Raw genomic sequence first — 27,320 nt, forward strand, 5'->3', positions numbered from 1 at the left:
AATTCTAATGAACTGTGGTCTTTGTTGTGAGAAATGAGAAAATCTGTGGTCTCACCCTAAAGAACATTAAGAAAACATTACTTGCAGGAAATTGAAAAAGTAATATATGTTAGAGTGATGAGGACAACTTTTTTTCTGATTGAACAGATAGATAAATATTGCATGCAAGTATCAAAATACGTTTAATTTTGCCACAACAATGGATATTCTCTTCATAAAAAGCACATGAATCATCTTGGACTCACAGAACTGGGTGATGATAAACAGATGCATCTTTAATGGCACATGGAGTGGCCTCTTTCTCCACCCTATTTTTTTTCTTTTCTTAGAGTCTTGTTTTGTTGTTTATCCTAATTTAAATTCAACTTTACAGCCTGAGTGCGCTCACTGTGTATAAACACAGAACTAGGAGATGCTAAATATGTATAGCACTTTCTTGAACAATTGCCAAACATTTTCTTCACCAATTCCCATTGAATAAGAACTTATTTCAATGAAGGATGAATTTGGAATATTGGAAATCACTGGTCCCTGATTAGATTTTTGCTATCATTGCAGTAGCTCTTTTTTTCTCTCTCTGATTTGGAGAAAAAATATAAAATAAACAGTTCACAGGTCTAGGGCCTCATTTGGGAATGTTTGCTAAAGCTTCTAAGGACAAGCCTTGAGTCAAGGTGTTCTCCCAAGCAATAAATAACTTTAATCTGATTTAGTCTCTTAATCTGGTACCAACAGGCAGAAGCAGAAATACTTTTCCAAATTCTAAGTATTTTTTGCTCATATTAAAAGTTAAAGTCTTAGGCAAAGCCGTGTAAAAGCTCACAAACTTGGTCTTTCTGCAAAAAAGATGGCTTCACCCCAGCTGTGATATTCTTTTGAAAGGAAAAAAAAAATAACTGTTTTTGCAATTCTACAATGTTGGCAGTTGCAGAGAACATGAAAAGAACTCACAGTTTAATTTGTAATCATTTGAGAAAAGGGGAAATTATGATGGAAAAAAAATGTTTCCAGTTCATCCTTAAGAATTTGTCTTTGTTTTCTGGTTTATAGAAAATTCTTGAACTTTCCAGTGGACAAATATAATGAAAATGTAAAACCACTGAAGAGAATTGAAAATGGGAGTATTAGATCATCTTTACAAATATTTTCATTTTATCCCACTGAATAAGTAATATTCAAATAAATAAAGTGAGAAAAAAAGAATAAGTAATGTGAGAAGCTACAAATCAAAACTAAGGCTTGAAGGAATTTGCTTTTATGAAATATTATATGTGCTCTTGTTATAAATAACCATGAATTGAAATGTCCTTTTCTTATTCTAATTTGGATTTTATAGATAGGAAAATTAAAATATATTCATAGATGGGGGAGGCTTTGTGAGAGCAGGGTGGAATGGAATCCCTGTTTACCAAGTAAGAAATCCATAGAATTCTTGAGGAAGAACAAAATGTATAGAGGTTATGACTATAGTCTGGTCACTGAGGAGGTTCTATTCCCAACTACATGCCTGTCATTTCTGCTCTCCTGTAGGAAACCAGCAATTTTTGTCCTTGGAAAACAGTTCTGATTGTTACCTGACCTCTGCAGGCATTTTAGACACCTTCCTTCCTTCCTTCCTTCCTTCCTTCCTTCCTTCCTTCCTTCCTTCCTTCTTCCTTTCTTTCTTTTCACATATAGTCAGGGTGGTTTAAAAGCAAGATTTAAAATAGTCATATTGCTCGAATTCCCAAGATCTAGAACAGTACCTGGTACACAGTAGGTATTCACTAAGTGGAATACAGAAATGAATTTTCAATAATATTGGCCTTCCTTGAGGAGTTAAAAAAAAAAACTACCAGTTTTCAAGAGAGAATAAGAAACTATTTCAATGAACACAGGTGTCCAGTGAAACATCTGATCATGTAAACAACCATTTTTCAAAAGGAGAGACCTCCAAAGACCACCAAAAGTCATTGACAATTGCAACAGTTTCCTGTAGAACTCTTGTCAACAGCAGGACTTTTAGGTTATATAAATTGCTACCATCTTGACTATCCTGCCCACAGGGAGACTAGGCTGTCTTCATTGGGGAGTTGCTGGTGCCATGTGAGAACAAGATTTACAGAAAAAAAAAATCTATTAATCCAAAAGAAAAGGTTTGCAGAATTCACATGGCTGGGTAATTTCCTGACCTTCTTTAGTGGACATGAGGGCAATGTGGTATGGCTCTGTACCATGCAAACATCAGGCCCTCAGAAAGGATATGCTGAGTGAATGAATGAATACGTAGGTATATATGAGTGATCAATTTGTACATGAGTGAATGCCTGAGTAAAACAACCTCTTAGTTTTGAATCCATTATGGAATAAAGCAGAGGGGTTCTGCCAATGAATATGCTGCCAATGTCTGCAGTCTACAACCATAAGACATACTTTTAATATGTAAAATATTAATATTTGTACAAACCTAGCCAAACATACACTCAAAACCTTTAAATATGCTACCATAAGCAATACACTTCTAGGGGGAAATCTATGTGCTAACAACCAGCAATAAATTTCTGAAACGTGGAACAAAATGGCAAATTCCATTCATTTCCAAAAGAGTCCTTCCATATTTCACTTCCCTTGCCCAAATTCTCATTCCTTTGAACTTCTTCAAATTTGGAGAATTTTGAGATTTTTTGTTTTATTGCTAAATTCTAAATTCCAAAACTCTTCCTATGCTGAGTCTTGCTTATTTGGTCTCTTGGGAGAACCACTTTGTATCATGGAATATTTCTCCCTAGTCATCAACGAAACCAGTTATCATTGATTCCAACACCATGCCTGTCTTAATCCACTCAGGCTGCTATAGCAAAATACCATAGACTTGGAGGTTTATAAACAACAAAAATTTATTTCTCACAGTTCTCAAGATGGATCACTCCAAGATCGAGGTGCCACCAGATTCAGCATCTGGAGAGGGCCCAGTTCTTGGTTCACAGCCAGTTATCTTTCTTACTGTGTTCTCACATAGTGGAAGTGGTTTTTGCTTGTTTGTTTGTTTGTTTGTTTTTTGGATTATTTTTGTTTGTTTGTTTGTTTCATAAGGACACTAATCACATAGCCCTTTTAGTCTAATTACTTCCCAAAGATCTCACTTCCAAATACCATCATGCTTGAAATACCTTTCAACACGTGAAGCTTGGAGAGACGTAAAGACTCAGTCTATAGCAATGCCCAACTGAACCCTCAAAATAGCTGGAGATAACGTTTTGTATAATTGACTCTCTCCTGTCCTGTGTTCACTATCCCACCTTCTAGCTGAGTAAAAAGTATGCAGAGAAGTAGAAGGAAAACAGCACCATAAAGAAACCAAGAATACTTATATAATTCAGAATTTGCCAGTGTGCTTTTAAATATAGTAAGTGTATAATTTTCAGACATAACTTTAAAACTGGTGATGATGGCAAGCATCTATGCTTTGATCAAGAATAGGATACAATTCCTGGACCCTGACTGCTATCTCCCTTCCCTTCAAGAACAGACCACTTAGTTCGCATCTCAATGTAGAATCATCTGTGTAAATTTAATTTAATGTTTTGATTAAAGTTTTATCAATATTTCCTAACACTTGAGTGGGAACCCCCAAATAAAGGAGAAAATAGCAAACCTCACAATTACAGTAATCTATGTGAGTATAGATACTATGGAGCATCTTAAAATAAAAATTTTAAGGAAAAAAAAAAAAACCACTTGTCTCCAGAGTGCAGAGTATGCCAGATTCAGTTGTAGTATTACCATAGTGGGAACTGTCAACTGCTCAGAACAGCACTGAGACTGCTAACTTCATTTTGCCAAAGAACCTGAGAAAAATTCAGGTCCAATAAGAATGATCGTTGTATCAATCGAGTTGACTCTTACCTGGGAGGCCTGTCAGTTCCCTGAGAGATGTAGAGTTTCTTCTGTGACGTTTGCTGCTAATGGGCTGCATAACTAGGGTTCAGCCTGTGGCCTATAAGCAAATTGTTCCTGTAAAGCAACCTTAGAATTGACATTATCCACTCTGTCTTACATCATTAAGATCTGATAGGATTCCTTCATTTGTAATTGGAAAATACAGGCACACACAGTAGATTTCTTTGGTCTCAACAACTAAACAAATAAAAGAATGTGTTCAAGAGTGTGTCTGGGAGTTTCAGATAGTTTTACATTTAATTAAGGAAAAGAAAGGGGAGAAAGATCCACAAAAGTACATCTTTATTGTACTTTACAAATACTGCTGATTACTTAGGAGAATAACCTTGCTAACATAATTGCCAAATGGCCCGGTCAAATTGCTTCTGACTCTTCCTTCTGACATTTCCTTAGATATTGTCACTACTGTCCCCTTTGGCAGGCACTGGCTTTCCCTGGCATAATTTTAAGATTTTCAAAAGCCTCAGAGAAACTTTGGCACCTAACACATTTAAGTAGAAATTATTTTTTTAATTTATTTATTTATTCTAATTTGTTATACATGACAGCAGAATGCATTTCAGTTCATAGTACACATACAGAACACAATTTTTCATGTCTCCGGTTGTTCACAACAATCAGTATTACAGATAGCAGTCACTTGCCTCTCAGAAATAAATCAAATTCATCGTTCATGAGAAAATACATTTTCTGTTCACAATTTGAAATTCTCTACCTCTGGTAGCTTGTTAAATTCTCTTTTCTCCTTTCCCAAACTCCTTGGTTTCTTTTCTCCTCTATATCTCCAGCATTCTTAGTTGACAAACTTTTGGCATTGTGAAATCACCTTTCTGAGTGTTTCTGACTTAATATTTCAGGGAAGGGCAGTTCCTTCCAACCTTAACCGTGGTGATGGTCCTTCCTGAGCCTCCAGATGAAGTTCAGGTCCTTGCTCCATTGTATTCTTGGGGAATGCAATCTTCTATGGTCACTTTAAATTGGAAATTAGATTAACAGTTCCCTGACAACAATCAAACCTCGAGATCTTATTTGAAAAACGCCACTAATGGAAGCAGCAGCCACCAGCTAGGCCTCCTTTCTGCTGCTTGCTACTGCAGGAAAGTGCTGCCAGGTCCCTCTTTCTATCCCTGTTGGAATGATTCCCCTCCTCCCTCCCTTGTTAATGATGTTTCTGATCCACCAGGTTGAAGTGGGGAGACAAGAGGGGATGGCCTCAGCCATCTGTGGCCCAGGAGAGCAGATGGCTCAGGCCAAGTCTTTCATGAGTTCTTCCCAGGTCTGGAAGGGGCTTTCCAAAAGCACATTTCTTTAGGCCATGCGTTTCCTTCCAGCTGCCCACTTCCATCTCAGAGCTTGCTGTACTCCAGATCTGCTCCACAAAGCCCTGTCTGGTGCTGTCCTAGTGCCCATTCTCCAGAGGGTACTCTAGAACATCTAATGGCTCAGATTCATGAGTCTAGAGAAAAATATATTCTTACCCTTGCTTTCAATGGATGTGTAACTAATGCTTATTGTATGCAGGGTTCATTCTCTCTCTCTTCCCCTTCTCCTCTTCCTCTCCCCTCCTCTTCTCCTTCCTCTCTTTCTTTCATTCTTTCTTCCTCTTCTCCTTCTAATCTCTCTCTCTTTTTCTCTCCTTTCTCTTCCTTTTTCTCCCTTCTCCCCTCTCAGCTCAAAAGCCACTGTGTCTTGTCTTTGCACTCTTCAGGTACATGTCCCCCAAATTTGAGAGTATGATATTGATCCAACCTCTTTTATTAACCTTGAGGTAAGGAGAAAGCTCCCCATGTCCCAACCCTGGGAATGGAGAAGATGCACAGAATTTCAAAAGTTCTCCGTGTCCACTGTGGAGGCCTTAGTTCTGGAATTGTCTAGTTGGTTTTCAGAATCCCCCTCTATGTAGTCAGCATATAGTCTAGTCTTTCCTTTGAAATGCAACACCTTTTGAATCTTGGTGCCAACATGGAAACTTTCAACTTAGCACTCTGTTTAAGACAGGGAAGATTTAATTATGTTTCATGTTAAGCTACTGTCTTCTCTTTTTAACAATAAACTCTTTCCATGGTGATATAACCTTCAAAAGAGCTTTTGCAACTTTGTGCAAATGCCCATACAAGCATGTAAGCAGAATAAGTTATGAATGAACATTTGTTGAACACCTATTTGATTGGCAAAGTCCAGTGTTGGGGGCTTCACATGCATTATCATATTTAGTATTCACCATACCTCAAGCAGTGAACATCATTATTCCCATTTTACAGATGAGAATACTAAAAATCTAAAGATAAAGTAATTCACCAGCAATCTCCACTAGTTCATAGGAAAGCTGAGCTTAAACACAGTCAGTAGGGAATTTGTTTCCTCTATTAAGGAGAATTACCTTTAAAGGCTTTAAGAAGCTTTTAGGGAAAAAGAGGGGTTGTTTTTATTGTTGTTATTGCTGTTTTTATAATATCAGTTTTCATGCAAATTATTCTTTACATAATGTGAAAGAAAATGCTATTTTAAAGATCCTGACACCTCCAATTCTTTGCTTTTGTCTGTGAGTGTGTTTTTAAAGTTGGAACCAAACAACAGAACACCTGGTGGGGATTCTAATTCTAGTTGACATGGAAAACATCAAGTAGGTGGGTATTCCCAGGGGTAGAGTACCTACATACACCCACAATAAAAGCATTAAAATGTACACCTGAAAATGTTCTTTCTCACAGTTGCTTATTAAAAATGTGTGCCCTCTATTGCTTGCAAGGTGGTTTAAGATAATTCAACTCATGTCCTGGCCTTATGATGCCACCCTTGGGCCCATAGCCATTCTCTATTCCCATGCCCATTCGAGATATTCTTCATCATCTTGACATTCTTTCTTCTGATGTTGGAACTTCCAGAGCTTTAGGAAGCCAAAGCCAACTGATTGTCACAGCCTGCAAAATCAAAACTACTTTTTTAATGCCTTTTTTTTAATGATTTTTCCCTTTGGTTTAATGTCCTTCTGTAATTGGAGGCTTTCATCTGCTTATCTTCATGCCTTTACCACTCTGATTCAGATTCTCCACCAGAAACCCTCTCAACATTTGGACTTCTCTTGGTCTTCATCTTGGACATGGCCAAATGCAAGAAGGTATTAGATGGCATCCTGGAAATTAAATTTTGTGAAATAATGGTATTCCCCTACCCTCCTCAGAATCAATATCCTAATCAGGGTTGCCAAAATAATTCCAAGCATGTTTAACCTTAAATCTGGGAGCACAATGAGCCTAGAATGAATGCATCGTTTAAGAAAATAAAATCATCCCTTGGAGGAAGAAAGAGAACAGCTAAAGCCAGAGGAGAAAAAAAGAAGAAAGTGATTGGCTGCTTCCACTAGGTGGTTGCTCCCCACCAGCTCCCTGCCTCTCAAATGCTTTAAGCTCCTTATTCAAGTATGGACAAAGTAATGGTAGTGTTAACAAAAGCCTCTTGACCAAAAAGTGCTGAGGTTACACAAATATTTGGAAAGGAACTGTCTCTGCTGATGCATTGAAAGCCCTGAGAAAGCCACTGATTTTACAACATTGACGGGTTTCCTGTTCTTAAAGACATGGACAACAAAATTACTTGTCAATTTGACATCTGCAATCACATTCTTGTAGCAGAGTTTAACAACATATCATAGATGGTAACAACACATGGCCCATCAGATGACTTGTCCGACTGCCTGCACTTCTGTGACACTACTCTCAGACTGTTGCAGATGACACCCACATAGTAGCGGTGAATGCATTCAGAGCATTTAACAACCAGGCAGAGGGGGATCAGGGCATTTTGATAACCTGAGGACCCAAAAGAGCTATATGACCCTAAACTGCAAGCACTTGCTATAATCACAAAATAATCTTTATGATCCTTTTTATTATAATTGCTGCCGAATAAATTTTAGTTCCAATTGGGTGTAAGATACCCATAAATACCCATGGAAATAGGAATCTTTAAAATATGGATGCTAATGAAACACTAATCACCTGGCTTTTCTTGCATCATGTGAAATTGTGGTTTATACTGTTAACATATCTAAGGAAAAGGACAGGTAGACATGAACAGCAACAACCAAATAAGTCTCCCATCACAGAAGCTGGAACTCTTTCAGGTCACATATTATCATTCTAATATCAGTATGGGTCTCAGTCTGGTTAAAGTATTCATCAGAGATGAATTATTACTGGTAGAGAGTCAGGGCAATGACACAGAAGATCATTGCAAACTATGCCTGAGCTATTTGCTGTGGGATTGATGGGGCAATAACTTTACTCAAAAATTTCTAATGTTGCCAGCTCGGCATAGGGTAGGCTGTGCTTTTTGAATTGAAGTGGAAGTCAATGAATGAAGCATCCTCCATGCTGAGGATTCATGGGGGCATTTTGCTTCACACTTGGATGACTTCAATAGCATTCCAGCAACTGGTCTTGTGGTCTGTAGTCTCTCACCACTTTAGTCATTCTATCCATACTGCCACATCCATACCAGAATATCTCCATTTCGGCACTCTTTCCCAACTGTATCAAAGCGCATGCATCATAACCCCTTGGCTGGATGGAGTTTGACACATGCTGGCCTGTTGCCTCCTCTGGCCTCCAAACTGGAGAGCTCACCATCCTCCCTATCTCTCATCTCTAGGTTAGTCTTGCCTCTTTACCCAATCTCATCCAGCCTCCCTATCTTCTGTGAGTCTTCCTAAACCATCCCTGCCTTTCTTCCTCGGAAGTTACTTGTTTATCCTCAATATTCTTCTGCGTACCTGCTATATAGGTATAGAAATTTTCATCAGATAGTCCCTGTCCACTCATTTAATATTTTTCATTTCTCCCCTTGAATTGGTAGAATCTTTGCTTTCAATGTATTATTACCCTTACCCTGTACCAACTGCATCTCCTTGGCATCCCCCATGGCATATGATGCAATGCTTACAGAAAGGAGGGTCTATAGGAACCCAGCTGCTCCACCAGAATCCTCTGTGTTATAGGAGAGCATGAACTAGTTTTGAGTATTGAATGACTTGAACATGAGTCATAGCCAGTCACCTTATTTGTTCAGCAGCATGACCTCCATCAGGACTTCTTTTAGCAGTAAATTCTGAGCTTTGGGGATCTGAGTAGTCAAACTCCCCTAAAACCTAGTTTTCAGATAACAAGTGTCTCAAAAGTATCCTCTTTCTACCTTTGCCCTCAAACAAGACATCACCTATCCACTTGTCAAACCTGTTTTAATTTCCTGATTTAGTTGAAATATGTGTGGATGCAATTACATCCACTAAATCCCCAAAAGCCTAACTTTATTTTTTCCACATCTTTTATTGGTGCATTATAGTTGTACACAATGATGGAATTTGTTGTTACACATTCATACATACACAAAATATAACATAATTTGGCCAATGTCACTCCTCAGCCCTTCCTCCTCCTTCTTCTCCTCTCATCTTTTGGTCCCTTTTCTCTGCCGATCTGCCTTGATTTTCATGTGATCACCCCTAAATTTTCTTTTTCTTTTTTCTCTCTATCTTCTTCATTTGAGAGAAAACATATGAACTTTGACCTTCTGAGTTTGACTTATTTCACTTCTAGTTCCATCTGTTTTCCTGCAAATGACATAATTTCATTTTTTATGGCTGAGTAAAATACCATTGTGTGTGTGTATGTGTGTGTGTGTATCATATTTTCTTTATCCATTCATCCATTGATGAACACCTAGGCTGGTTCCATAGTTTGGCTACTGTGAATTGTGCTGTATGAACATGGGTATGCATGTTTCACTGTAGTATGACTTTAATTCTTTAGGATAAATACTGAGGAATGGCAAATCTGAGTCATATGGTGGTTCCATGCCTGGTCTTTTGAAAAACCTCTATATTGATTTCCATAGTGGTTGTACTAATTTAGAATCCCACCAACAGTGTAAAAGTATTCCTTTTTCTCTATATCCTATCTAGCATTTATTGTTATTTGTATTCTTGATGGCTGCCATTCTGACTGGTGTAAGATGAAATCTCAGTATAGTTTTGATTTGTATTTCCCTAATTGATAATGATGTTGAACATTTTTTTCATATATTTGTTGGCTATTTGTGTTTCTTCTTTAGAGAAGTATCTGTTTAATTCATTTGTCCATTTATTTAATTGGGTTATTTGATTTTTGGGGGTAAAGTTTTTTGATCTCTTTATATATTCTAGATATTAATCCTCTGTCACAAGAATAACTAACAAAGATTTTCTCCCATTCTTTGGGTTCTTTCTTCACATTCCTAATTATTTCCTTTGCATTGCAGAAAACTTTTCAATTTGATGTCATTCCATTTATTAACTCTTGCCAAAAAGACTAGTTTAAAATACAACCTCTACTGGTAAAACAGACAACTTTTTATGAATATGGAATCTCAGACCTTTGCCACCTGGGCACCTCTCAAATATTTGTTGCAATCTTTGTGAAATCAAAGTCCATAGAGGAATTCTGATCAGATATGTAGAGAGGTTAACAGGAATCAGAGCCAGCCTAAGCAAAATAGACTCATCAGGACATTTTTAGACAATCCAGTGTGTGATCATCTCTACCCTTCAATGAAAGAAAGCAAATTAAAACCAGCATATTGTAATACAATAGAAAATGTGACAACACTCCCCACAATGCACTGCCAAGTTTTTGGCATGCTGACATGGTGATCCTAACATCCCTGAAATGGGGAGAAAAATGATAAATGCATAACTTCAACAAGGTTTTCTGACTCTCAACCCTCCTGCCCCTGCCCTTCACCTCACAGGCAAACTCCCTTTATTAAAGGGCTCCTTCAGTCAGGCCATTACAGATTCCTCTGGCTCTGACACTACTGTTGTCCCATCCTTGATACATGATGCTAACGCCTAGGAAAAAAAGAGAGGAGAGGTGGAAAGGACATAAGTGGCACATGTTTTAGTGATGTCTCAGCTCAGGGTTGGGAAGTGAGGCTCTACCTAGAGGAGAGGCTGGTGAGTCGTTTGCATTTGCCTTTCTGCCTCTCCTTTCACCCAGAAAGCGCATCTCGTTACCACGGAGGCAGCACAGACTCCTGTCAATCATCCCGGGGCAGAATGCTTCTCTTTTCATCACAGTGTGTTCTGTCACTGTCATGTGCTCTGCCTCACTCTGAGGCATTCTCTCGGGCTACTTACTCCCACAGACTCCTAAACACACTGACATCCTGCCTAAAATAGAACCCACCGACCCTGCCTCATAAATGCATCCAGTGTTCACAGGCTTTCAGCTGAGGCCAATCAGATGGAGCAGGTCTGAGAAGGCCTAAAACACTGGGGACAGCCAGAGTGGGTACATGCATGGAAAGGGGAGTTATCCAAAGTAGCTTGGGACAGGAGGTTAGTTCCCCAGGCCTTTCTTACATCACCTGTGGGGGTCACAGGAATTAATCTTTGAATCCTGGGAAGCTTAATGCAAGACCACTCATCAATAAAGTACTTATGTGCTGTGATCTATTGATGTGGACTACTCCTGACCTTGCTTGCAGTGGGGTCGTGTTTGTGGCTGATGCTGCTGTATGGACATGGAAGCTTTGCTGGGGGAGACTGCAGGCCTGGAAACTCCCTTAGGGATGACTGAACCATCTTGGAGTAATTACTGGAGCTTTATCAGTGTCCATTGACAACTGCCATTGATACTTGATATTCGTACAGCTCCTCCGTTAGAACCATCCCTCAGGGGCTTCTGTAGTGGAAGCAATGGCCAGGTGAGGAGGGGGCTTTCTCTGGCATGACCTATCCTCCAATAATGTGGTCTTGCGGTTCTCCTGTGGTTCTGGGTTGCATTTGGAGATCCAGTGGTAGCTGAGTCTAAAAACCATTCATTGAGGAGTTGTTTACTGAGAAACTACCTTCAAAGCCCTGTGCAGGTGCTATGGGGGTAGGAAACAGTATTACTTATAAACCCAGTCCACAAGCAGGTTATCACCTAGAGAGAAATTGCAATCAGGATGTGAACACTGTCGCAAAGCTGGTATCTCCAGGTGATGGGGGACCCAAGAAGCAAAGGGCAAAGCAATTATTTGGGGGCCAGCCACACCCAGATTCCAGTTCCACCTGTCACTTACAAACTCCATTAAGTGACTTTGTGGAGTTCCTTTTCCTCCCTATACCTCTATGTCTTATCTATGAAGTAAAGGCATAACCAATACCCACTTCATAGAATTGTCAGAAGAATACAGAATGAAATGAAATCATACATGTGAACGTACTCTCTGAGGCATTATTATGATTATGTCTTGGTGACCCACAGGCCAGGTCACCATGTGTCACAATTGAGAAGCAATCTTTGACAATGACCCACAAAACAGAACTGCCTAACCATCCTGCATATGATATGTGCAGGAAAAAAAAAAAACATCTGCAGAACAAGCCCCCAAGACTGCCCTTAGAAAAGTCCACCATATTTGGAAACACATCATAGTTTGGTTTTTACAGATTAAATCTCTTCTTAACAATGTATGAGTAAGGTCTTTATTTCTGTGGACACATTGGACATTTACTGCTCCCTTCCGTGGTGCCTTCCTTCTTTCCACAGCAATTGGATCCAGCAGGCCCTTCCCAAAGTCAGTCCCCTTTATTTACTGCCTGAAGCCACAGGCAGATGCAAAGGAAAACCTGTCCCGTCATCTTCACAGAGGCCCAAATTGCCAACCTTTAGCTCCTCTTCTTGTTTAAAATGCATCATTTAAAATGCATGTTTTTTTCTGATTTCACCCCCTCAGCATCCCTTCATCTTTAAGAATTTCAAACATTTATTTATGATCTTGATTTTCTCAAGTCTTCAAAGAGCTTCGGTCTATTGACAAATGTGACATGGCTGGTAGGTGGCATAGCCGGGAGGGCAATCTTGTTCGCCTGTCTCCAGAGCCTGAACTCTCCACCACCATGAGCACCAGGATGCCTGAAGCCCCACATCCTGCTGGCAGGAAGTAGACCCCAACATTGAGAGAGAGAGGCGGGGGGGGGGCAGAGGAAAGGATGTCGGGAGCAGCCTGTGGAAGGGGAGCCCCAGAGGTCAGGACAAGTGGGGCCCTTGTGGGGAAGAGATGTAGTCCTCCAGGGGGCCAGGGCTTTGACTGCTGGAAACCATCCTCTCCCTGGTTCTGAGAGAAAGCCGATGTCTGTACTGTCCTGGAAGAAATTGCATGTTTATGCATTTATCATTGCTTTGATCTTAATTTTAAATAAGATACATTTCCCTTCCTGTGGTGAATGCAGTCTATGTGGAATTATCTCTTCTTTAAATACTCATTCCCTGCTACTTTTTTTTTTCTCACAACTCCATACCCTTCTGACCAATTCCTGGAAACCATCTTACAAGGCCCAGGGTACCATGTGGTCTTTGGTTGTATGTGCAGACCCTAAACTGAGCCAAGCTCCTCACATGTGGGCTTATTTTTTACAGATTATTGGGACCATTCCACTGATGCCTAATCCAGGGCCATCAAGCCAAGCAGCAAGTGGCACTCAGGGCCTTCAAGTACAGCCTATCACCCCCCAGCTCCTGACAAACGCCCAGGGCCAGATCATCGCCACAGTCATCGGGAACCAGATCCTGCCTGTGATCAACACCCAGGGCATCACGCTCTCCCCAATAAAACCAGGCCAGCAGGTAAAGCTCCCACACCAAACTTGCCATCCCTACCAGACACCTCTCTTTACCTCCCTTCTCTGTTTTGGTCTCAATGAAAAGTAATCCTTGCATTACTAAATATTTAACCTCACTAACCCTAACATACTAATATTTACAAAGTAACACACAACTTTATTTCTCATTCTTAGAATGTAGTAAATAACTAAATTGTTCTCTAATATAAAAAATGGGAATATATAAATTATAAACAGACAGTGGCCTAAAAATCCACTGAGATGTGTTTTATTCATCTATATCTAATTTTCAGACATTATTAAATGAAGTAAAAAAGAAACCAAGAGTGCTCACACTTTAAACACCAAGAGCACCCAAGTTGATGCTGGGATTACCACCTTCAAATGAGGGAATGAAAAGTAGGAAGTTGTGTTTGGTTGATTTTACTAAAACCATGATGAATCGGTTCATATTGTCATTAAATATCAATTGAGCACTGCCTGTGTATTTATGCTAGAGGCTGGGCATACAGCATTGAAGAAGATAAACACAGTTCCTGGCCTCATGGAGTTCCTGGCTAATTGATTCTACTAAGAAACATTTTTTTAATGACCTACTATATAGTAGTAGGCCCCTGCTAAATTCTAAGAAGCAGAGATCCCCCCCCCAAAAAATTATTTCTGCTATTAAGGAACTCATGATTTTGTAGAGGACACACATACACACACACACACACACACACACACACACACACACATACTTTATTGTGCAACAAAGCAGAGAATAACCTATAACAGGTCAGTTATGACCACAGAGATGGTAGTGACCAACTTAGACCACAGAGTTTTAAGTCCTCCCAGAGAAAATTATTTGGGAACCACTAGGCAAGAGTTAACCAGGCAAATGAAGGGTTAACAGCATTCCAGGCAGAGAGAGTAGCAGGCACAAAGGCAGGGCAAGAGGGCAGGATGTTGAGAAGCAGAAGGAAGGTTCAGGTGATTGGAGCATAGGGACAGTCCTGGCTGGGCTTTGTCCTCTGGGTGATCCTGAACATGTTACATTTCCTCTTGGTGGCCCAGTTTCCTTGTCTGTGAGATGGAGATATACCAGCACCTACCTCACAGGGTACTTATGAAGGTGAAATGGTTCACATATATGAAAGGGTTAGAATAATACCTGGCCAGAGCAAGCACTAATTTAGTTGTGATGTTGGTGATGACTGTGAACATCAGGTTTACCCTGCAGTCTTAGGACTCTATAACAAGACATTGAAAAGGGAGATTGGAATGCTCAGCTTTATTTTCTTTTCCAGGAAAACAACTCTGATAGCATTATGAAGGTTAAAGTAATGAAACTTCTATTGTAAACAAGCCCTTGAGGAGATGATAGTAAAACACAAGCAAGAATTATTGAGAGTGGGTACTAGACAGCTGAAAATAAGTCTGGGATCATACAAGAGCTCAGGACAGAAGAGCCAGATCCAAGAGTCATGAGTACATTTGTTGTAGTTGAAAATAAATGAGAAAGCATGAGGAGCAAGGGAAGGAGGGCAGAGCCATACATCATCTTAGGAACACCAGCTCTTAAGGGATAGAAGAAAAAGGAGGAGAGAAGCTATGGTACAATAAGTCGGAGAGGTTCCTGGAGCACTGTGATCTGGCATGCTAGAGTTTCAAAAAAGTAGCACATGGACAAGTATTAAATGCTGCATAGCAGGAATCAGGTACAGCAAAAAAAGAACAATCACTCTTTCTCTATTGTATTGTTTTAAAGTGTGGGTCTTCTCTATTTTAAATACTTGAAACAAGTAGTCTGTTTAATGGGCAAGTCAAGAAATAAAAGAAGGGCAAGGCTAAGACCCAAATATAAAATTGGAGTGTACACTATCAAAAGAAAGATGGCAGAAGGGAATGTTGGACACCAGCCAAAAGTGCGTGGCCAAGCAGATGCCTTTATGTGTTGTTGGGAAACTGAATAATACAAAGCAGTTGGCAAGGAAGTAAATTACAAAGGAAAGGGAGGGTGAACACCACAATATCATAATTCAACTACAACAATATAGAAAAATCCTCCCAGAGTCCCCAGCCAGTATCTCCATTTGGCTTCTGATCTAAGTACAAAAAGAGTCCATTCTTGGTGGCACTCAGAGGCTATGAGAGGAAAATACATTTGCTTGTTCAATTAATATTTAAAATCCTGTTTAATAAAAATATTTATGGACTGCCTACCATGTGTCAGGCACTGAACCAGGAAGTTCAGCTATGTCGGTGAGCAAGGCAAAAGGAGTCCTTCCCTCAGGGAGTTTAACAGTCTAGCAAGGGAGATGCACATTCATTAAAGACTTATAGAAATACCTACCTAAGGTCTGCAGCTAGTGTCATGAGGATATCAACACAGGAAAAACAGAGTCAGGTCTGAGTACACTTCCTAGACACAGCCTCTAGGTTAGGGCTACAGCAGTCCCAGGCACCACCTCTTCCTCCTTCCCTAGATCCCATGCAGTAAAGCAGTCCCTACCAAGCTGCCATTAAGGACTTTCCCTCCCTGTGTCTCTCAGATGATTAATTTCTTTGACAATCTACAAAGGCCCATTTGATTTTCTACCTTCTACTTGTTCCCCAAGTAAGGCCAGATTCTCTATCTTTCATGGTCTTTTAAGCCTAGTTCTACCTCATCCAAATATGTTCATAATTATCTGTAGGAATAAAAATGAGGAGATCTGCCTCTTTTCATACAGTATGCTAAAAGTTATTTCTGTCAGCAAAGCCAAGTTGTAAATTGCCAAAAAGGTGATGAATTAGTTAGAAATCATTAACATTTAATATAAAATAGCTCTCATTCTCACCTTGAATTTCAAAGGTGGCTGTGTGGGTGATAGACTACTGCTGTTACATAAAATTTCAGCTCCATATTTGAGGCATTATAATTTTTGCTCTAGGAGAAGGGCCTAAACAAGAAATGGTGCCACTCTTCACTCCTTGCCCACAGTAGCCATCAGTAACCCATGTCCACTGTTTCTCTCATGAGCCCAGACACACCTCCAGGGCCTTCTCACACTGTACCTGTGAGCCCTTAGAATGAAAACTTGTCACTCTGGAGGGAACCAATGATCCTCTGTAGGTCTAACTACCACCTTTACCTGTCCTCTTCACTGCAGTATCAGAAATTTCGCAACTGGGGGGTAAAAAAAAAACAGCCACCTTCTTGTGGATATACCTTGCAAATCCAATTCGCATCAGCCACAATGTCTAAACAGTGGATTCCCTCTCATGTATGTGCATGCCGCTCTCATATATGTGCATGCACAGCGAGAGAACACATGAGCATAGCTGAAAAGAGAGATTTGGGAAACACCTTCAATTCCCAAGTCACAGCAGGCACCAAGAGGTCTCTTGTTCTAATTAAATCAGAGGGCTAACCTAGTCCCAATACAACCGAGGAACCAATGGTAAATCTGATCAGAGATATCAGGGAGATGATGAAAATAATGAATGGCTTCATTTCTTGTCATCGGCTCTGGTTGAAACGCTTTAGAACATAAGAAAAGTTAATGAGTTGGATGAATCAACAGATATGCAAGTCTGAGTTCAAGACTGTGAGTCAAAGGATCATAAAATTCCCAGAGTCAAAAAGTTAAAGGCTCAGAACCAGACATATAAGGATATATATTTCAATTTTTTTTCTTTAAGTTTTACCCTTTAACTTGAAGAAATATCATACGGACAAACTCTTTAAAAGAAAGGATTTCTATCATCCAGTGGAGAAGTTTCTCAATTTATTTTTTCAAGTGATTTATGACAAATCTCACAGAGCATAGTACTGACAGTAAAATAAGTCATAAATTATAGGAGCAGAGAGTCCCCTAACCCATACTTAGAAGGAAGTCCACTTTCACAGAGTGAATCATAGGACTGAAAGACCAATTGACCTGAAAGGATTCATTTTAATTTTAAAAAATAATAATTGCATCATTAATTTATTTTACCTCTGCTTATCATTAACTAAAGGGGCCTGAATAAAATCTAAGAATGGAGGATCTATCACTATTAATGTTTTATTTCTCTGGTGATAGACAAAGAAAAACCGCAGTTATTGTCTGAAATACAAACAGTATTTTAAAAAAAATACATTAGAATCCAGAATCCCCAGATGAATATAGCTTCCACAGTGTCATATCAGAGATGCTTGGTGAGCAACACAAGAAGACAAAAACCAGAAAAGGATTAGGTGGAAAAAGAATAAAAATCTATGCACATACAAAAATTACTTAATATGAAAATATTTAGTGGAACTCAAAAGTAACCTTTTATTCTACATTCTTGACGATTATGACAAAAGACCTAAAGAAAGAGAATGGCTTCCAGTTACCTGGCTTATTTTCCCCCTGATTGTCCTCTGACTGTGAACTAATAGTTTCTTCATAAGTCATACAGACCCCCATTTTTGTGCATATTTCATCTTCCTTTGAATAAATACAAAAGTTAAGGGGAGATTTTAGGATCATGAAGAGGTAAAAATATTTGAAAGAAAAATATAAGTTGGAAAATCATAGCATTGAAATTTACTTTTCAAAAATTAAATACCATAGCTATAATTCTTAGAAATCACCATCCATGAAGACCTTCAATTTTTCTTCAAAAAGTAATCTTGGTGTTCATAGAAAGCCAATGGAAAGTGGCTTGTTTAAATTAATTCTCTTAAAATGCTGTGTGATTATCCAAATCCATCATTTTGTTTCCAAGTAAATGCAAAAATGTACTCATCTGTCAGTTTTTAAAAATCAGCCTCCTTCCCCAGTCCTGGTTTAAGTTACTGTCTCCCAATTTTTTTCTTGGAGCCACCCACAGAAGACATAAATGAGGCATTTCCATCCACAAGTGATCTAATATGGTACAGGGTTTCCCTTCGTAGTGATCCCAAAACAAAGCAGCCTTTTGACCCTCCTGCCAGGTACTTCAGCCTCTCACCTCTTTGGTTTCATCTTTTGAGTTTCAAGTTCAGCTGACAATGGCTCATGCTGTCTCCTTATTCTGTGCCCCAAGAATGTCCTCTCACCTTCCCTGACTGGCAAAATCCTGATCATTCATCCTTTGAGATCTGGATCCATTGTCAGGAATCTCTCCTCTGGGCAGCTTCCCTGGGTTTCTCCCTTCTCCCTGCTTTCCTTCACGCTCCATTCAACAGACTGTACCATCATTCAAAGTCTACATCTAACAGGTAGAGACCAGTCAATTATGTTTCATTTAATTGCTTCTGAATTGTCACATTTCACTGTCTAGGGGACCAACATCCTGGAGCCATGCTTCCAGAGACACCCAGCCCAGGCACTCTGTCTCTTTCCACTGTCTTCTGTCATTTGCCAGTGTGTCCCAGATTAGTGCTTGCAGGAGAGATTTGGAAGAACTTCCATGCAGTACTGTCTTCTCTGCCTCTTTCTCATACTTCATCCCCTTCCTCTTTCCACACACTTCTGCTTCATTATCTCAGCTGCCTTTAATCCCTAATGTTCTGCTCTGCACTAGAACCTAACTTCCATTCTGTCATGTGTCCTTGTTGTATGTTCCATGCTTATCTATGACTGCCTTGGTCATCCCTGTCTGTTTGGGGGCATCTCCATTAAGTCCTACCCTCATTCTTCTTCTCCTCACTACCTCACATCCTCATAGTGCCTGACATTGAGGGACACTGCTTTCCTCTCTTTTTCTTGAGGCCATTGGCATTTCTTTCTTTTTTTTTAAAGAGAGAGAGAGAGAGAGAGAGAGAGAGAGAATTTTTTTAATATTTATTTTTCAGTTTTAGATGGATACAACATCTTTATTTTATTTTTATGTGGTGCTGAGGATTGAACCTAGCACCCAGTGCATGCCAGGCGAGCATGCTACTGCTTGAGCCACATCCCGATCCCAGAAATTGGCATTTCTGACCTACTTACCCCACCATCATCTCTAGATAGTAGGTGCATGCACTGGAAACTTCTATGTGGGGCTCTTCTTCCCACTTAATGTTAAGGACACAGTTCAGAGTCATGGAATAGAGCTAGGAAGGAATAAGTTTTCAAAATGCTACAAAACAGCTTCCTCCTTACTGTTTTAAACTTCCCACAAATGTAGCTGAAATCTCCCCTGGTATCACGTTCCAGGCCCCAAAAATTGTTCAAGGAAGAGTATCCCCTGTCAACTTCAAGTCATCCAGCAAATTTAATACCTATGCTCTTATCCTGCCTGCAGAAGAGCAAACTTCTCAATAAGACTCAGGAATTCATTATATCCTCCAACTTAGTAAAGGTTCTTACTGTATCTGGGTTCTGACTTCTCTTGTCTAGACATAATAAATCCACTCTCTTTAGCCTTTATCCAAGAGAAGCTCCTTCCAAAACCTGTGTGGTCCCCCAACCACCACCACCAGCAGTTGTAGAAGAAATGCAAATTGTTAAAAATACAAATTCTTTGACCCCCACCTCTGACCTAAACCCCAAATTGAAACTCTAGGGATGGGATGCAGTGATCTGTTTTTTCACAATCCTCCAGGTGATTCTGATGAAGCTAAATATTGAAGCCACTGATTTAGTTTCTCTTGAAGCTATTCTAATATGTATATATCACTCAAATAAATGCCAGCCTGTGCAGGGAGAGAACAGGAGTCCCAATACCTTTGCCAAATGCCCTGGCTGTGGGACATCTCGGGGCTGTTTACTGCGTCCATTGTACCACACGGAGGGTTCCACCTCCATTTCATCCCGACTCCCTGGCATAGTTGTACAAGGCAAGACCTCCTCCCTTTTGCCTTTGCAGGTTTAGAAATGTTTTCTTCCCCAAATGTATTTCTCTATATTTAATCCCATTTGAATTTTACTGTCTATAGGCATTCCCTTTCCCAATTTATCTAGCACATTCTGCATTTTATTCCATTTTCCAAGACACTTGGTACACCCACTTATTTTTATATCAATCAGAAGTTTAATTGGAAGGTGATTTATTCCAGAAACTAAAATGTTATTAAGGATATACTGCATTGCACACGGAAAAAAAATGGGGAGCAGTGGCACAGAAAATCAAGAAAGCCTTTCCTGTGTGCTATTTCAATCTCTTTCTATTGAATACATGAAACACCCTGGCAGTGCCAACCAACACAAACAAACCAACAGAGCCAGCCTGTGAGAGCCAGTGGGAAGCATAAAGCTTTTCAGCCTCTGAGTCTTGTCCTCCCTGTCTGTCATTCCATGTGTGGGATGGACATCTTCCCTCCTCTGGCTAACGAGAACTGTCCCTTCCCTGTCCTTGTGTGCTGGCTCCCCATGCCCCTGCCTATTTGCACCTGGCTCACAGCTCAAAAAAAGGGCAAGAAAGTCATTATGTGAACTCAGACCCAGGCAAACTCCGGCTCCTTCGGCAGTCTAATGGGTGTAGTGAGCAAATAGAAAATATGGTGGTATAAAAAGGATACAGTGCTGAGAAAAAGAAGTTGGAGTACTACAGAAAACCACAATTAATTATATTGGGTAAAGGACAATCTGTAGGCAACTCTATCTGAGATGTGTCACCAGATGACACTAAAATCCTAATAAATTTTTGGACTATCCTCTAGCCACCTGAGAGTGTCATGTTTTCTTAATAAGAAGAAATTTTAAATACCTTTGGACATGTAGAGAATACTTTTTAAAAAGTATTCAAGCTATAAAAATTCTTTAAATTTTATATTAGGAAAAAAAGCAAGTGAGCTGTGTTCAAATGGTTATGTCATGATGATCTACACTAGGGATGATCAACTCTAAAGGGTAGCTCGCCAAGATCCATCTGTTTGAACCCATCTCATTTATTGCCACACTTCCCAAAAAGAGCTTCCTGCCATTTTCCAGACTTGTATCCTTTCATCTCCGATGACAGACCCAAATTGAGAGCAGCAAGGCATGGTAGCTTTTGAGTCAGACTTACCCAGATTCATATTAGCTATGTTGTCCCAAGTAAGTCATTTCATCTTTTTAAATCTCTGTTCCTCTTCTATAACAACATCACCAGCACCTAAAAAGAGGGTTATTGACAAAATTAAAAATAGTGTATGTGGGCTGGGGCTGTAGCTCAGTGGCAGAGCGCTTGACTAGCATGCATGAGGCACTGGGTTCGATCCTCAGCGCCACATAAAAATAAACAAACAAAATAAAGGCATTCTGTCCATCTACAACTACAAAAAAAATTTTAATAATGTATGCAAGAACATAGAGAAAGCAACCAATAAATGGTACCCATAGATGTGGTCTTTCAAGATTAAGTCAATGTAACAAAAGAACTGCCTTTATAGAATCTTCTAAGTTTCCCCGTAGGATGGAAAAGGAATAAGCTTTTCCTTCATGCCTCTTGTTATTCCCAACTTCCTGAATTTCCTTTTGGCAGACAATTTCAATGTTTGTGGCCAGTTATGTTTTAGGATTTATTCATCTGTTTCTTTTGCCAATAATTATGCAAAACAAGTATACGTGATTTTCACAATTGTCAGTATCTGAAACATAATTAAATAACATCTTTTTCATGATGCTTAAAGTCAGTAAAATTTTCATAATGAACCCCAGAGTTGTTTCATGAAATAATTTGAATCTCTGCTTTGTCTTCTTGTATTTGATAAGTATGTTTTAAAGATAAAATGGCCAAAGAACACATCAAAATTACTAAGAATATCAAACACATAGTGCTGTGTTTCATATTTGAGGAATGAAAAGAAAAAGAAGTGATGCCTCTAACATTCCCTTTTTCTGAGGAAAGAAGTTGTGAGGGAGAGGACACCTCTGGGCTGATGTGGCAGGTACAGCAGGCCATTTGTCTGGACTTACAAGCATGTCTAGAATTAACAGACCAGACCATGTGTCTACACTGGCAACTGGCTCATTATGATGCTACTGCTAATATAATCTTCTTGATTCCTGGAAAGTAAGAACCGTTAAGAACTTTTATAGTTTCTCTCTGGGTTGTTGAACTCCAGAGAGAATTCAGGACCCCAGTGTCCTAAAAAGAAGTAATTATTTACTTTGGGAGGAAAAAAGTATCTTTCTCACATTCTAAGAAATCTTAGATTACATTTTCCCTTTGGCTGTGTAAACATGAAACACATTCTTAAAAGAACTATTTTATTTTCTTCTCAAATTTTTTCTCCTGTATAGCTTCATGCAGAAGCCCTAGCTTGCCTTAGTGACACCTAAGTGATATTTCAACCTAGCAATCTTTTTCCTTACCGAGTCATGTCTGGGGAAGAAATATTCAAATTGATTATTGTCTTATCCAGTTCCTTGATGGTAGTTTACCATACCCAAAGCCAATAAAACATTGATAGAATGGTAAAACTGAAGACGACTTCATGATTAAGTAACTCAAACTGTAAACAGCTTTTGCCAAGTAATAGTCTTTAGAAGGACAACTCAATAGGTTAGAGGGGGAAGACTGACATGCAAATATCCATCACATTTTATGAAGTAAATTAAAAATAGATTTAATCTTTAATATGTATCCCTACAGTATAAAATTTACTGGATTCAATTGCTGATTATGTGCTCAGCAGATTGGCTAATTACCTTAGGCAGATGCTTTATGCATATTAATGTGGTTTCTTATGACCATCATGATCATCTTTGGTTCATAATGTAGCCTCCATTTAGAGTAACTGAATACAATAAGGGTGTTCACTTGAAATGTAATTGCAGGCAATTCCATATGAGGGTGAGACTGGTATTCTGGGAAGAACCCTGAACTATGGAGTGGGAGCTTGGACCAGTTGTTTGCTTATCATAATCATAACAGGCACATCTGCAGCAGAGGAATAGCATATGGATTGTAGGAGTCACTATTAATCATTATCAAGGGGATAAGAGAGGAAAAATAGCTCCTTAAGCATATTTCCAAGGTAGCCCCACACTAAAAATACTTGGAAGGTAAATGTTAATTTGGTGGTTTAAAATACTGTAGAAAATTAAACAGATTGATGATCCCAGGAGTTGGAGATGATGGGGAGCAACTAGAATTCTCCTGGATTGCTGGTAGAAATAGAAAATGGTACAACCACTTTGGAAATCAGTTTTGGAATTTCTTAGAATGTTTGCCATGCATTTACAATATGATCCAATAATTCCAATCATGGATATTTTTATAAATGAATAAAAAATACAAGTATATACACAGGCTTGAACATGAATGTTTATAACAGCTTTATTCATCATATCCCCATGCCTTAAAATGGAAGCAACCCAAATGCCTCCCCATGTAGAATGGATAAATGACATAACAATAAAAAATAATGAGCTGGTGATGCATCCAACAAAAAGATTGAAAACAGCAGGCCAAGCAAAAAAAGCCAGATCCACCAAGGGTGTAAACTCTATGCTTCCATTTCTGGAACCATGCCAAAAAATCAACCCACAGGGACAAAAAGCAAAGTAGTGGCTGTCTGAGCAGAAAGTTAGGGGGAATTGACTGCAAAGGACAAGGAGAACTTTGTGGAATGATAAGAAAGTTTTCTGTCTTGATTGTTGAGATTTCACAGGTACATTCATTTGACAAAACTCATGAAACTTGTGTTTGAAATGGGTGTATTTTATTATGTGTGAATTATATCTCAACGAAACTCAATGAAATAATGAGCACGCACAGTGGGAAAGCAGTGATAAATGTGAAATTGAACCACCCAGGCTGGCTTTTAGATACAGAGAAAATGATTCAAGATTGGTGTCTATTTTGTGGGTGGCCCTGCTGCTAAAGTTCAGGGCCTCAGCTAATTCTGCTCCCAGGCTGGCCACCTTTCATAAAAACCTTGCTGCACCTCTGTGAGTGTGATGATGAATCTAAGAGCACTTTATTAACCAAAAAGTCAACATGTATCCACTCAACAAAGGTGGCTACTGCTAAGGCCACTTACCCACCTGCTTAGAGTCCTGGACTGCCCTAGTGCAGTGTTTTTACAAGAACAATGCAGGATGGAGAGAGATCTCTCCAAGTGGCCCTAGAACTTGCAATCATCTTCCTTTCCTCTTTTCCTTCTTCTCCTGAGCTGAGCCACTCTTATTATTCATAGCAATAGTCCTGCAATAACCAGTAAAGGAATAATGAATATACAGATATAAATACAGCCTTTCTTGATGCACACAAAATATTAAAAATTAAAATTAATTATTTCTTGTGACATTGTGAGTATTAGCTCAGACCCTAGGACCAGACTTCATATGCCTATAGGCATATGGCACCAATTGGATGAACCTATAAAATCCTTTAACCCCTCTGTGCCTCAGCTTCCTGTTTGTAGGTGAGGGGTTAAAATTGTACCAGTACCACAGGCTGATGTGAGAATTAAATGAGAGAGGGCAGGAATGTCCCCAATACAGTGGCTGGCAAAACATAAGAAAGGAACAACTGAGAGCTGTGGGTGTTATGGAATATTTTCATCTTGACTCCCACAATTCTCTATTAATTTTCTATACAACATCAAAGAGCATTTTATCAACCCCACAGTAATCCATTCAGACTCTGGGATCTGGGAGAGCAGAAACTTTCCATATATGCTCAGCCTAAGTTGGAATTTTCCTCTAATTACCAGCTCCCTGAGACAAAATGATAGGGCATGGCCACATCTTTAAGTTCAAGTTTTGCATTTTGAATTAATTGTGTTACATTTTATACATACATACTTGAGAAGCCTGTCAAGTGTGCTGCAATTGTAGAAACAGGAAGAGTCCAGTCATATGCCATGGCTGAGGAGTATAGAAAATTGGGTGCTCGAGCAAGCCAAATATGTAATTAATAATATATTTAGAATTACTAACAAAATACCTGTCAGGCAAGCAGCAACATATTATATAAATTTTTTTTTAAATCCTGCCTGCGGTTGCAAGTCCTGTGCTCCTCTTAAGAAGAAGACTGTATATTCTTGGAAATAAAATGATTCAAGCCCAGTGAAACTTCTGTTTCTGGCATTTTACCCCCTAATTTTCCATTCATTTGTGTATTTTTTTTTTTTTTTACAATCCCCCGTGTAGCTCCACCAACCCTCCCAGACGTCAGTGGGTCAAGCAGCTGCCCAAGGCAATCTTCTGCACCTGGCTCACGGCCAAGCATCCATGTCTCAAAGTCCCGTCCGACAGGCTTCCTCTTCTTCCTCCTCATCCTCCTCTTCTTCAGCTTTGAGCGTGGGCCAGTTAGTCAGCAGTAAGTATCCTTTCTGGCTCGGTTTAAATCATGGTTGCCTTCTTCTGGCTTATTTGCAATCTCTCTCTCTCTCTCTCTCTCTCTCTCTCTCTCTCTCTCTCTCCCCCCCTCTCTCTCTCCTGCCCAATATTAAAATGTAGTCCTTGCCCAGGGCCAGATGGTGGGCAGCAGGCCCCCAGAGCACCCCTAGATTAGTGCTTCGGGGGCCAGGCTCCATCCTAAGGGTTCCTGATGTGCTGAGTCAGTCTTGTCCCTCCAGCAGGTAGAAACTGATCAGCTTGCAGGGCATGAGCCACATAGCTCAGAACTGAAATAACCAACAACAGGCACTCAGCCGAGGGTCAAGCTGCTTTTCTGTGTGTTTGAAGTCTCCTGCCGTTCTGTTTGTAGGTGTCAGAGGAAATAAAAGAGAGCGTGCCTGTGGGCGGGTGGGTGTGTGTGCACAATGAGCCGCCTCCAGTGGCATGTGGTGGAAGCTGCATGGGCTGGAATCAGATGGGAAATCTCTGAACAACCATTCATAAAATAAAACAAGCCTGCAAGTCTCCCTCCCTGAGTTGGGTACTATATATAAAATTTTTAGAAATGGTATTTGTCCCCAGGTGAAGACAGCATATTTCTCACATGCAAATAGAAGTACGTTAAGATGAATGGGGTAATGGTCTCCTTAAATGTCATTTATTCACCTTTAGTACAATTTTTACTTATACATAAAGCAAAGAACATGTACACAGATTGCAATTTACCAGGAACAAAAAAATCCAGCAGTTATGGGATTAAAGGGCTATAGTGTTACAAAGGCAACTGTGCCATAAAGTAAGACTACATGCAAGTGAGTATCTGTGTTTGGTCAAGGGTCAAGAATGACCTGTTATAACAGAATCAGTAGGATCCTCACATGCCGTGGGACAAATCTGGTAATGCAAAGTAGCCTCTCCAAAAAAGAAAATAATAATATATATTCAATTGTATAGGTGATTTAGACCAGAAAGATGCTTTTTCAGTAACAGAGCTACTTAATAAGCCAAATGGGATTTCAATTGCCTGGTGGCCATCGAAACATCTAAGTTCTAAGTAAATAGTGAGTGATCTGAAATATGAAGACCTGAGGTAGAGAGGCTTCTTCATCATATACTAGTGAAGAAAAAAACTCTAAACTTATACTCAGAGCCTGAATTAGGAGCCCATACTACCTCTAGAGTCTTCTCTGCATGAGAGTGTCTGGCAGTACCAATGGGAGTCAGACTTGGCACAAACCCATTGCTAAACTTATTACAATAGATATTGAGCTTGTTGTTTAGTTGTTGATCTTCTGTCTCAAAACCCATCAATAGAATGAATGGTAGAATGTATGTATGATCTAGTTATTTATGGACCATATCCCTCTGGTTCAATATTTTGATATAATGACTCATAGAATTTGAGGAAACATGCTTACCAGTTCATTATAATGGATATGATCAAAGTTGTAGATGAAGTACGCAAGGTGAGGTCTGAAAGGATCCTGAGTGCAGGAACTTCTGTCCCCATGGAGTTGGAGTATGCTACCTTCCCAGTACATGGATGTGTTCATCAATTCAGA

General features: G+C 39.6%; 1 protein-coding gene across 1 annotated transcript in view; it reads left to right on the forward strand.

Annotated features, from left to right (window-relative positions):
- Positions 1-27,320, forward strand: part of Pou6f2 (POU class 6 homeobox 2) — a 454,978-nt gene that overhangs the window by 415,479 nt on the left and 12,179 nt on the right. The window contains exons 7-8 of the mRNA XM_077796791.1: positions 13,380-13,586; positions 25,570-25,738. Of these exons, the coding sequence (XP_077652917.1) occupies positions 13,380-13,586; positions 25,570-25,738 (376 nt within the window). The remainder of the gene's footprint in view (positions 1-13,379; positions 13,587-25,569; positions 25,739-27,320) is intronic.

The sequence above is a fragment of the Urocitellus parryii genome, chromosome 3, assembly GCF_045843805.1.
Source record: "Urocitellus parryii isolate mUroPar1 chromosome 3, mUroPar1.hap1, whole genome shotgun sequence".
NCBI lineage: Eukaryota > Metazoa > Chordata > Mammalia > Rodentia > Sciuridae > Urocitellus > Urocitellus parryii.